The 13,685-nt window shown below is 26.3% G+C and overlaps 1 protein-coding gene across 17 annotated transcripts in view; it reads right to left on the bottom strand.

Moving 5' to 3' along the window:
• Nucleotides 1-3,482: 3,482 nt before the first annotated feature.
• Nucleotides 3,483-13,685, bottom strand: part of LOC114128469 (calmodulin-binding transcription activator 1) — a 117,506-nt gene continuing 107,303 nt past the window's right edge. For 13 of the 17 annotated variants that reach the window (XM_050205926.1, XM_050205924.1, XM_050205925.1 and 10 more), the window contains 17 exons: nucleotides 12,034-12,257; nucleotides 11,806-11,972; nucleotides 11,625-11,727; nucleotides 11,406-11,538; nucleotides 11,247-11,331; nucleotides 11,101-11,183; nucleotides 9,996-10,149; nucleotides 9,804-9,904; nucleotides 8,797-8,943; nucleotides 6,759-6,826; nucleotides 6,160-6,308; nucleotides 5,137-5,321; nucleotides 4,937-5,070; nucleotides 4,680-4,807; nucleotides 4,280-4,354; nucleotides 4,066-4,084; nucleotides 3,483-3,665 (listed from right to left, as the gene is read on the bottom strand). In XM_050205926.1, coding sequence (XP_050061883.1) covers nucleotides 3,558-3,665; nucleotides 4,066-4,084; nucleotides 4,280-4,354; nucleotides 4,680-4,807; nucleotides 4,937-5,070; nucleotides 5,137-5,321; nucleotides 6,160-6,308; nucleotides 6,759-6,826; nucleotides 8,797-8,943; nucleotides 9,804-9,904; nucleotides 9,996-10,149; nucleotides 11,101-11,183; nucleotides 11,247-11,331; nucleotides 11,406-11,538; nucleotides 11,625-11,727; nucleotides 11,806-11,972; nucleotides 12,034-12,257 — 2,063 coding nt within the window. In that variant the 3' untranslated portion in view covers nucleotides 3,483-3,557. The remainder of the gene's footprint in view (nucleotides 3,666-4,065; nucleotides 4,085-4,279; nucleotides 4,355-4,679; nucleotides 4,808-4,936; nucleotides 5,071-5,136; nucleotides 5,322-6,159; nucleotides 6,309-6,758; nucleotides 6,827-8,796; nucleotides 8,944-9,803; nucleotides 9,905-9,995; nucleotides 10,150-11,100; nucleotides 11,184-11,246; nucleotides 11,332-11,405; nucleotides 11,539-11,624; nucleotides 11,728-11,805; nucleotides 11,973-12,033; nucleotides 12,258-13,685) is intronic. The other 4 variants (XM_027993000.2, XM_027992993.2, XM_050205929.1 and 1 more) reach the window with 3 other exon arrangements.

A 13,685-nucleotide genomic window follows, 5' to 3' on the forward strand; every position in this document is an offset into this window, starting at 1 on the left:
GTAATATTAATAATTTTAATAATTATAATATTTTAATACAATAATATATTAAATCTTTTTTAACAATATTAAACACGAATATAATAAAAAAATCTTATTGTTATTAAAATTGAGCAGCACTAAAAATCGTATAAATACGTAAATAATTATTATCGGACGTATTAAGTTACATTAATCATATAACTATAGAAAAATAAGTTTACCCAATGATGTCTATTAAACACAAAATAGCGAAATATGGTTAAGGAAAGAACAAAAAACATATAATATGGCAATAATAATATATTCTTTAAAAATGTTAAGAATTAATATAAAATATTAAAATTTTAATTTATAAAGACTATTAGTATAATGTAGGTAAGTGCTTCGAAAAAATATAATTATTTTTAAATTCGAATCAATGTGGTTTATAGTATTATAGTAAGAAAAATAATACGGATAGAAGATTCAATGATTAGTTAGAAAAAAGAGGAAGACTATATTACACTTTCCTATGTTAATAAGTTAAATCATTTTATGAAAAAAAAAGTGTTTTAGATACAGTATCTATCTAACCGTTACTCTAGGTCGTTTACCAAGACGAGTTAATAATAATTAAATTAATACGAGTATAAGATCCCCGGAATTATCAATACATTACGCAATTTAGCCGTTAGTGATCGCTGGATGTAGTATTACGGCGATACCCGATGGAGCACTGTCGTTTTTCAGTGACCTTATAGACAATCCAATTGGAGCACAAACAATAATTTTTCTTATATGGATGTTAACATATTGATTCTTTGTAAATCAATTGATTTACAAGGAAGGTTAATCTTATGAATTTTCAAAAAAACATTCACTAATTCAAGCTTCCCTAAGCTTCTATAGAAATTATAATACAATTTTTTAACTATTTATGTAGGTACGTGGTAATGATTACGGTTTTATGAGAAACTCTGTAAAGACGATGATAAAAATATCTTAAGGTAAATTGTATTTTTAAACAAATCAGTTTTATTAAAAAAAAGAAAATTATACTAATTTATTACTAATTAATGCAGTTAATAGTACACCGAATACATGTGATGGGACCTAAATATTATTTATTGTTGGCACTTTAACAGCATAATATGTAATTTTGGATAGTAAATTTAATATTATCAAATTTAAAATATATTTTTTTAAATCATCAACCTTATTAAATTTCTATTAGTTAAGATTTTGACTTTTTAAATCATTTTTTTTCTTTTAATATCATTTTTAAATTGCAAATATTTTTTCATTTTAAATTTAAGATAAACTTAATTGTTTTAATAATATTAAATAACAAATTGGATAGAATTTTGTAAAAATTATTTATTCATAGTCCTTCATTGTTAATGTTAGCGTTTCCAATCGTGTTGTATTTTGATATTTTTTGGAATACCTTAAGTGTTTGATGGTACCTATTGGTACCTCTGTGCTCCATCGGGCCAAAAAAGAGTTAAGTTTTCCTCAATAGGGTTGTGAATGTGCCACCAGTGTTAATTTGATGTGATCAGTATCATTGTTTTCATTTAAAGCGTCTCGTCGTTAAAAATTAAACAATTGATTATCGGTTAATTTATAATAAATTGCCGGGGTGTCAATAGAAACAGTATAACTGAAATAAAAATGGCTAAAAATTAGCCGACGGACAAAGCCAAAGTTGGAATATCAAAATAAATGTCAAGTATCATAAAATGTCATATGTACGACAAGAATATTCCGTTTATTATTCATTTGGTTTTGTACTAAAGTCTTGAAAATATAATTTGGTGATAAGACAGAGAACAATATTGTAAGTGTCTGCATGAGAAAAATGTTAACGATATCGTGACTAAAATATTGTAAGTATAATATTATAGTAGTTATGAATGACATTCAATAGACATCATGATTGAGTATTTAAAATTTTGTATTCGGCTGAAATAAGTTGAAATAGTATACAATACCAATGATCTAATAAGACGGTTTATTTTCTGTCTGTGGATTTTTATGAACTCATAGTGACATTTAATTCCAGAACGGGTTTCTCTAACAATATTCGTCTGCACATAAAATGGTACTGAAAGAGATGAATTATGTTTTTTTTTTTTTTTTTTTAATAAATAAACGAAACTTTAACGTGTTGTCCAAATTTAAAGAAAAATAAGTATTTATAAATATTTAGCAAGTTATATGATATTACGTCGTATCATATATTTTAATAGGTATATCGTAACAAACATGCTAATAATATTATAATATGATAATCCGTAAACGAAAAAAACTACGCACGAAGTAGTTGAATTAAGGCCATATGGATAGTCGATTAATTTTTTGAAGGATAAAATCGAATTATTGATCACTGTAAGTTGCTCGAGGGTATGTACTATGTATATTATATACACGTGCGGCGCTATAATATCAGAATAAAAACTAAAACCTATTTATTTGAACTTTGCTGTTGTTGCCGTTGTATGAAATGTAATATTAATATTTTCACAAAAGACGAACATCACATGTCGCTTTGAAGAGTAATGATTTTTTATTATTATAATAATCGTTTTAATTATTTTAAAACAAAAGCCAAATCTGTACGCGCACCACATGGTCCCGAACCTATGACAACCGTCATTAGTTTACGGACAACTCCGTTGCTATATCTATCCAAAAATTTGTTGGACCTCACATATAATAATATTGTAAAAATTCTATATAACGTGTACCGTTCCTGTACGCCTATTCGCTACGGTATTTTTGAGCCTGTATTTTCGTATACATAATAATGATTGACAACATTATGGACAAATGTATGTACATTTGTCTAATACATAATATAATATAATAACAATATTAATCATCTATGCCCCCGGTAAAACGTCTATATTTTTATCCACCGCGAGTTCGTCTAATGTTCATAAAATATCAATGTGAGTGTGTTAATGTGTGTATGTGTGTGTACAAAAATAACTACATACTAATATCAGAATATTACAATATTATACGAAATGTCAAACAATTAAAATAAAATCGGGTTGATAATAATAATAATAGACAATATAATAATAATAATAAATAAACGATAAAATAAGTACATCGAATGAGGCGGTGTACGAAAACAGAATATTATGTGCATATTACAATATAATATTATATATAGGTAGGTACCGACCAATTCAATTGCGGTATATACCTAGGTACACGGATTATGGGTAGTGGATCACACTCGTTCCATAAGACGAATGACCGCGGACGTCTTTAACATACTTATATTAATGTACAATATTTTAAATAACTTTTAAGTTCCTACCTATATCTTCTATAACATTGAATATATAGGTACGTGTTTTAAACATTTAAACACACCGACGAGTCCCATCACGATGCCTTCAATAATAATACCGTCCGGAAGAAAACTATACGTACGGCAGAGCTAAACAATATTTAAATGCTGTAAATAAGAAACTTATGTGACTACATATATTAAAGCCTAAGAATCTACGCGGTTAATTATATTTTACAATAATATAATATATAATAATATATAAACAGCGGTGCAACGTTGTCGGACATCAATGGTGGTTGAGTGTCGAGTATTGCGCCACTTTTGTCGGTGGATATTTCATATTGTGATTGCCGTTAGCTTCCCTCTTACGAGATCCAAAAGTTCGTTCGTTGATCTGAAACGTGTCATTAGAACGACAGGCAATTAAACACAGTTGAAAGTGACATAATATCGTCGGGTAGGTAAAGCACGGAAAGCGCTCTACATAAAGTAATACCGGTAGGTAATTATATTTAATGGATCACGATGTCCCGGTGGACTCTAAAGTACCTAATTTTACGCTTAATAATAATAATAATAATAATAATAATAAAAATGCTAATATTAAAAAGCCAACGATAATCGTGTTTTTTAATGTTTTTTAATTCGAAGAAAATATTAAATCAGTTTAATAAAATCATAATTATTTCATTTGCACTCTAAATTCACTATGAACATAATAATATTTAGCTATATACAATAAGTAATAATATGTTGTAGGTTTATCAAGAGAGGTATTACATAATTTGACTTACTGTGGCAGGAGGAGACGTACTGTAAATAAACAATTTAAGCGCTTAGTTTCATTGAATCACTAGGAATTAAATATTATTTACTTTATAATATATCTTTAGCATAAGTATACCATTTTTAATATTAAAACAATTTATTTAACGGTATATAATACTCGTCACTTAACTATTTTAACACATAAGATATTTTAATAGACAAACAATAAATAACACCTACCCGTTCTTGGACTGTCTCATAAATTGTTGAATTTTTCGAGCTGCTTGATTTTGGCGTTTTTGATTTTGATTTTTTCTAAAATTATAGTAATTAATAGTGAATAAATAAATAATAACGTTAAAGACGTCTGTAATATTATGGTATTTTGAATACAAATATATAGTTTGTTTAAGAAAACAAATTATTTATTTTTTTTTTTTTTATGATAGATTCAATAATAATAATTAAAATAAATATAGGTTAGATCAATATATTAATTAAAAATTAAATTAACAGATTTAATAAATTAATAAAATACTTTGCACAAACACACAGCGACGAATAAATTAAATTATTGGTTAAAAATTGTAATATAATATAATTGAACCTATCGAAGTGAATACAATTTTCTCGTACTTACTTAATGACAGTGAAAGTGTTATTAATATAATGAGCAGCTTCTTTTTTAAACCGCTTATGTCTTCTATATACACGATACTTGTTTTGAATGAGAATCGCAGCTTTTGTCATCTGCTTATAATATGCATACTGGTGAAAAATAAGTACAATTTCAATATTAAATAATCAAAAAATATATTAGTATTATGTATTATATAATGAATTAACTAATAAAACATATTGGAATTTTCAGAGTGACATTATTTCGTTTAGTCTAACCTGTTTGTAACGGCGATAATAGTTTTGAATGATCGAAGCAGCTGAAATTTCTTTGTCTTCTTCTTTTTTTTTGTACGTCCTGTAGGCTTTCTGAATAGTTTTGGCTGCCTCGTATAACTCGCGTTGTTCGTAATCTATGCATTTGATAATGTTTTAGTCAAAATACATCGTATTATTGAATTTATAATCAAAACGCTCACCAGATAGTGTAAGGTTCGAAAAATTCTTTTCAAAGTATTGGTTGTTTGATGAAGCATGAAGGAATTCACATAGATCTGCTGCAGTTGGCGGTGGTGAAGCAGGAGAACATTGTGATGCACTCGACACTGGACTTAAAGTTAAACTGGTACTGGACGTGGGTGTTTCTATTTCTCGATCTTTTTGCCTGGATATAAATAAATTGATTTATGGTTTTAATTATCAAAACATTTTTACTGTTTAGTTTATCAGATTGAGACCAGTTCCTAGTTTCAGTTTACGGTACCTATTTTATGTTCTAGTATTTATATTAAGTATATTAGAAAGTTATTTGCAACAGTGCATTTTATGTGGATAGAAATTATTTAATGGATAGATGTTTTTATAATTATGCGAATGCGATCTTTATTGATCTTTATCGATTCTATGTTGGAAAGATTATTGCTAAAGTATTGTTAGTTAATCCTTTGCATACCAAAGTTACAACATGACAACAATTTGAATGTTTTTTTTACCCTTATTTAAATTATTATTATTTTTAAATAATTAAAAAAAATTGAATCTGTATTTTAGGAGTTTGAAGATTTTAACAAATAACTCTTTAAGAATTCGACTTGAAATTAGAACTTTGTCCTATTAGTTTACCTACGACAATTACCCATTTTTTTTTATTTTAAATGTAAACCATTTTTTTCTTAAATTTAAACCTCAATTAGTCGATTATTCAAAATATTTCAGTAGGTAGTTTACAATTAAATTGGTAAAATCTGTTTATTCAGGTTGGAACTGTTACGTAGGTATAATAATCAAAATAAAATTGTATACTACACAGATTGATAACTTATACATAATTTAATTTTGTTAAAATAATAATATTAAAAAAATATGGAAAAAATATGAATACCTGGTACCTCTATAATCAATGCTCAATACCTAAGTTGGTTGTTATGTCATGGAGGATGTAAGCATTTTATTATGTAAGGAGAAGATATTTTATATGTACAATAATGTACAATATACATTACCGATAATGATAAACGTGTTCGTTAAATTCTGTGTTAATTTCGGAGTTCGTATCAAAACAACACGACGACACAGATGAGGGAGGATCGTCAAGCACTTCCATTGTAATAACTGATGATTCTACAATTTTACCATGTGATCCGTTTTCATTCTAAGCACAAAACCAAAAATTAATATATTGGATGTAATATCATTGATAATGTGCATTCGGCTTTGAACCGTTAAATTCAATCAACGGTTGTATTATGCCAAATAAAGTGTAAATATTACATTAGGTATATACAATATTGTAATATTGTTTATCTGTAATGACTTGTATAATATTTTATAATTGTAACATATTATAAGATAATTTTAATAATTTAAATTCCTAAAATTATTGTTAGTGGTATTTTAAGAATGTTTAAAAAATAACATTGTCTATTTACAAAATAAAATAATAGTATATGTAAGCAATGTAAAATATTAATAATTCTAGAGATATTTTATGATTTCTTGTAAGAACAAATGTTTCAAATATTATTTAGAAATGTTTGCATTATTAAAACTAAGATAAATTAAGAAATAACGGGGTAGTAAATATTGTGTAAAGTTAATGTACCTTAATATGATCAGGCATAGCTGCTATGAATTGTTCAGCTAACGTTAAAACACGAACATCGTGTTCCCCTGTAAAAAAATAATGAAATAAACAATTTATTTCGATTAAAATAATAAAAACAAAACAAAACACTTCGATTGAAATATTTTTATACTTTCAAAGTAGGTAATGATATAATACTTATAAATTTATATATAGTATTATAGTTGATATGCTTACCTGGCCACTGCGACATTGTTATACTTACATGTATACATCGTAGACAAATAATTAATGGTAATGAATATTTGTATTACTATACTAACGGCAATTATACTCTACACGCATACAGCATGATAAATCATGATACTATATTAATATAATATATCAATGAGAAACAAAATCATATCAATATTACCTATTTTATGGTGCATTTCAATAAAACATTGTTACGAAAAAATTTAAATAAAAAATGCCTAGTGCCAATAAACAAGAACGGTGTAGAAATACTGCAGTGGACGTTTGTTTTAAACACACATATTATGTTATAATATTATTATATTCATCATGACGTTTTACACATTCACATAATATGATATATTTTATATGTTACGGGTAGATAACAGGTTGGATAGGTTAAGTTCATTGATTGTATTTAGATAAATTAAATGTTTTTCAATTTTTTTCATCAATTTCGTTTTACGTTTTAAATTAAATGAACATTAATTTATTTTAAATGCTTTAAAATATTAATTAGTCGTTGCACTTTACAGGGAAAATATAGCATTATAATAGTATTTCACAAAACTGGAATAGAATATTCTATACATCACAGCAATGCAATTAAATTATGGGACTGAAACCAGTAGTTAAATTTTTTTTTTGATTTTCAGAACATAATACGTATATACATATAATATTTAATTCAATGAAATATGAACAATATATACTATATTTTAGAGGCATTTTAGATTCAACCCGTCCAAATTGTGGTCGTAAAAGGCGCAAACGAATCAAATACAACAAGGTACAAAATATTATGGAATACTTATGAATAATTATTATAAAAGGAACCTTTTACGATTTTATAATATATTCAACTATGGTATATCTGAGCTTAAGCCACACACTCAATACTTATATTAAAAGAAAAGTTCCTAGTTAATTTAATGTCCAGTTTTCAGATGATCTTTAATGATTTCATTTACCGTTGTCAAATAGCAAACATTTGTTCGATATGCAAAGAACATAATACATGGTGGGTGATTAAAATAACCACGGCATTACTTATCAACGAAGAAGATTTGTTGTACTAATGACAGAATTTAATTCATATTATTATTATTATTATTATTATTCATTTGAAATCATTTAAACCATCCCCGATTCCAATCGATATTTTATGACAATGTGAATTATAAGATTTTTTAAAAACTTTTTTTAATATTTCATGAATAAATAAATCAAAATTTATTTTTCATTGATACTCCAATTTAGATAATGATACTTAGTAAGGGGTTTCTTAACCCATAGTCTATAAACCAAGAGAGTCCGAAAGTGCTTTTAATCAGAGATCCACGGAGTGTTTTAAGATAATAATATAATGTATTATTGATTTAATATCTAAAGACCTTACATACCTACCATACATTTTATCAATAATTTAATCTATTATGGTATATGCTGACATCCAAAATTCAGACGGAATCTGGGAATCTGAGCATACATATTGTAATTTTTGATGTTAGTTGCCACTGTACGAAATATATTTTCAAGTATAGAATTTTTACACTATCAAACTATTGAGTTTCTTTTTTTTTGGAGGAAGGATTGTAATGTGTCTTAGTATCTTAAAGGGGTATTTGTACCACTCAATATTAAAACCATTTTATCTATTTGAAATGATTTCGAGATTTTTACTCTCGTCACATGCGCTCTTTACGACCCGCCCGTAACACATATATGTACACATATTACATAATAATATGTATACAATCATCTATTTTTAAAATCGTAATAACACAGTGTAAAAATATACTTTAGTGTATAGTATTCATACCGTGTTCAGCGGGATCTTTGGGTGTTTGAACAGCGTCTTCGATTCGTTCATCGTTCTGATGTTCATCGGATCGCGTGTTACCATTGCCATCGTTCTCACTACCCACGGCTCCGTCCGCCGGTCCATCGGCCAGCGCGGTTACCATGCCTAACGGTCAGCCAATCAAATTCTACCGTAACAAGCTAATAAAAATAAAAGCTATCGAACGCATAAAAATAATGTAGAAAGAAAATAAAAAAAAAAAAAAAAAAACGGGAGAAAAAAAAAAGAAGAAAAAACCATCTGGCGCCATTACAGTGGTTCGGAGCCGATAAACTCCCGTCGCCAGCTTGGACTGTTTTAATATTATTTATAGGTACGATAACGTGATAGTGTACCCGGCGACGTGGGTATGTATAATAGGTAGGTAACTAATTCCTAGCGATAAAAATAAAATAATAATAATAATAATAATAATAAACAAAACAAACATAATATTTTTGTAAGTATGCCCTGCAATACGATCTCTGAGCATAATATCTGAATAGTAAATATTGCAAATTCTCGATTTAATAATAATGTAACTAATGTCATGTTATGATGGTCTACATATTATTATTATGGCGCGTATAGTATAAAATAATAGTATAATTAATTACTCTACGATTAATATACAGCTATTTGTATATAAAGATATTGTCAGCGTGTGACGATTAAATACGGTAAAAAAAAAATAATAATAAATACGCCCAAAACATATTTACGTCACCTACGTTTAGTTAATAACAATATTACAAATTAATATATTTTCTAAATGTAGATTATACCACAATAATAATGATAATAATAGTAATAATAATCATATTATTCAAGTAATAATTAAACTGTATATAGGTATAGTATTATAATATAATATTACTGTTTAAAGCGAAATTTTGAAGTCTAATTTTTAATATAATAATATATTAATAATTATAATAAATTAAAAAAAAAAACAAATATAATAAATAAGCAAACGATATACTTACAAATTATAAAATCAGACTTTGATAATACTGGTGATTTTTCCGACGAATTTCCACTATCTGATGTAGGAGATTGTAGTGGAAGAAACAAACTTTTTTGGAATCTATTGATTATTAATTGATGTAAATGTTTATCTTAAATTCAGTTTTTATTTGACATATGATTTATAAAACTAAAATTGAGATAATATTTACTTTTGAATAGATGGGAAGTAGAGTGATGGTTTGCAGAATTGATCATAGTAGTCATCAGTCTGGAAAAAACTATTAGGTAATGGTCTTTTAGAACCTTGAGTTTCTTGTGGTTTTATTTCATTTTTATCTGATTTGGTGGTTTCTCCTTTTGAACCTTTTGTGAGTAGACATACAATTTAAATTAATTATTTCAAATATATTTAATATATATGTTACAGTAAATTATGTCAAACTGAAATTAACATAATTCGCCGATTATTAACGTTATTTACCAAACACATAGGTAATTATCGCTATAAATGGGACAATCAGGTAATGACCAAACACACGGTAATTATTTTTCAAGACTTAGTTATGCATATGAAACTAAAATTGATATAATTTGAAAAATAGAAACAATGCATTATTGTTATTTATTTATTATTACAAATTTTACTTCCATGAAATTAAATGTTTACACAACTTTTCAGCCACAGCGTTTACATATTGTTAAAGCCAGACTTTCAGTGACAGCGCTGATACTCTTGAGGGCCCACAACAGAACTACTACTAATTACTTTTTAAACACATTTTTTATTTTCTAACTTGCTAGATCAATATAAGATCACTATAATCATTATTAGACAAAAAACAGTTATTAGCATCCCGTTTGTTCATAAGAATATTTAAAAAAAATTTATTTAAAGTTGTATGTTTTGTTTATCAATTTCAAATCGGAATCAGTACATACAATAAAAGTTGTACATATTCTAAGGTATAATAAATTAACTAATTTTTCATTAGGTATGATATTTTCAAATGTAAACTCAACTAGTATCGGTTCACTATCGTAATATAATACATAGGTACACCTTATTTGCAATCTGCGCTTGATAAAGCTTTATTAGTTTACCCAGTTAGTACCACTTGCTCGTTTGAAATTTATTTTATAAATTATAATCATCATCTCCATTTTATACGGTTATTAATGTTGTTCACTAAAAAATAATGATAATTCCCACATTCGTAGGTAATAACAATAACCGGAAAATAACGTTACTCTCCAATATAACATTGCCAATGTAACATATTTATAAGAAAAATATAATGTGAACAAAGTAATTACATAAAATGGTAACAGATTTATTAGCCGGCGTAATTAGATTATTTGATTGGTTGGTTGTTTGATCGATTTCTTTCTTAACGTCACTAAAAAACATAATGTTGAAAATGAATAAATAATATAATTGTCTAAAAATGTTTGCCTCATACCTATTAATTCCATCAGGCCTTAAAAATACATCGTTACTTAAATTTTCACTGCTGCAATACTGATTTTGATTGAAATCATTAAAATCTGTAATGACAGTGATAATCATATTAAATTGATAATATATAGGAAACTAAAATTAAAATATTTCGATTTCATACATTGATGAACGGATTCTAATATATCGGGTTGAGAGTAATCTTGATTAAAATTGTTATTTGAATTTTGAACAGTTTGATACCATTGACACAGTAACACTGCTGTATCTTTGTGTCCTTTTTTACAAGCCCACATCTAGAAAATTAGAATTTTAAAATAACCATTAAAAATAATTACAATTCAGTAGTTATTTATTAATTTATCAATGATAAATAACTCACTAGAGGCGTATAACCTTCACGATCTTGCTTTGAAACATTGACTTCCATTTCCAAAAACAGTGATACATTTTCTAATTTCCATTGAAGAAGTATACACACAAGTCTAAAACCGAAGTAAGGAAGTTAGAAAAATTAATTGAAAAAGTTTTAGCCATTGCTAATTATATTGCTTTAAATTTACTTAGAATATCCTAAAAATGCTGCCATATGTAAAATAGTAGTTTCGGTTTCTAATTGTTTAAGATTATATTCAGATTCAGATTTCCACGAGAATTGTTTCATTTTTTCACAGTAATTTACAAGTTGATCTTCAAAGTTGGGCTTGCTAAACATAACGATACTATCTTTCTAAAAGAACAAAAAAAACACATTAAATTTTCAATCAAAATGTATAAACGGCCAATATTACACATACTAATGGTTGGTCTGTTTGTTGATTGTTTGACTGTAAGTAATCTTCGATGGAGTCAAGTTTTTGTAGCAAATGAAACTTTAGTAAAGAAGACGTATGTGACATCGATAATGAGGATATGGTTAGCGGGAATTCGTGCTGACGGTATTCAAATATGGCGGTAGTTGATACTGGCCTGCCATCAATGACTACTTGCAATGTGACGGTGCCTATATCATGAGCTGCAAAAAAAGACATATTCGTTTTTAATCTAATTTTGATTAATCGAATCTTACATAATAAATTAAGAGTTCCAGAAGTTAAAGTATTTAAAGTAAATAATATTTACTTACATTTAAGTAATAATATTTATGTCATTTTTTAAAACGTAATTAACTTGATTATTGTTTGATTTTTTTTGGTAATAGTTAATTTTATTTAATATATTAAAATAATATTCACCACATATTATTATATAAATTTGGTATTATTTAATTGATGAAATTATAATTAATATTAAGAACTATAATGTTAAATTACTAATTATAAATTAATGATTTTTTATTTTTACATCCTTCTAAATATTAAAAATAAATTTCAATCATATTAGACACTGTTAGTTACTAATTCTGCAGTCTTAAATTTAAAAAAATAGTATAAAACACATTTAAAATAATAATAATAACCGAGTCTAGAATATTTTATTAAGTAGTGTTAACCATTTAATTGATTTTTGTTGTACTTTCTAAAATACGTTCCAATATTTTTCAAATCAGAAAAGATTTTTTAAGTAGAAGCTTTTATCACAGATTTACCCTATCACATTATATTATCATAAGTAAAATAAAGTATATTTTAAATAATTTTCGTAGATTATAAAACATAGGTGTATGTATTTTGTGCTAAAAATGCTAAAAATGTAATTTTCATCTTTTTTTAAGGTTGTAATTTGTGCGACATTAAACAAAATAAAATGACATTATTTATTTAAAATAAATGAGTAATATTCTAGTTAATAGTAAAACAGGCAACATTTTGGAATATTATAATTTATTGATCGATCATCGATATTTTAAAAGTCAATCAGTCAAATAGCAATAATTAATGTTAGTTATCCATGTATCTGATTTGAAATAGTACTTAAACGTATTAGGTAAATTCCAATAAAATTTAAATCGTAGTGCAAATTAAATTTTATACTATTTATTTTTCTGTTTTAGTACAGGTTATCAAAAATATTTAGATGTACAGTAAATTAAATGTTTTGTTTTTTTTTTTTTTTTGATACAGATTACATACGGACTTAAATGTATTTATTCTAACATAAATTACATGTACTAAAATTGTCTATATTTACTTTTTCATGATAATATATTTCTAGGGAATTGAATGAATAAAATATTTTTAGGGAAATATATTACATCTTGTAGATTGTGTGTAAGATGAAGCTTTTTTCCGTCTTTCATGTCAAAGCGCTTTGATTTAAATTTAAAAACCCAACTGTAGTAATTTTCTAGTTAGGTGTGCTTAAATATAACCTTATTACTGGCACTACACGGATAAACGGAAAAGATAAACATATATATCTTGTAATACATATAATATTTAATTTATTTTCATTATACTATTCTGTTGGTATGATATTCAAAAGATGCATGTTGTGTGGCTAT

Source organism: Aphis gossypii, chromosome X, assembly GCF_020184175.1.
Source record: "Aphis gossypii isolate Hap1 chromosome X, ASM2018417v2, whole genome shotgun sequence".
Classification (NCBI taxonomy): domain Eukaryota; kingdom Metazoa; phylum Arthropoda; class Insecta; order Hemiptera; family Aphididae; genus Aphis; species Aphis gossypii.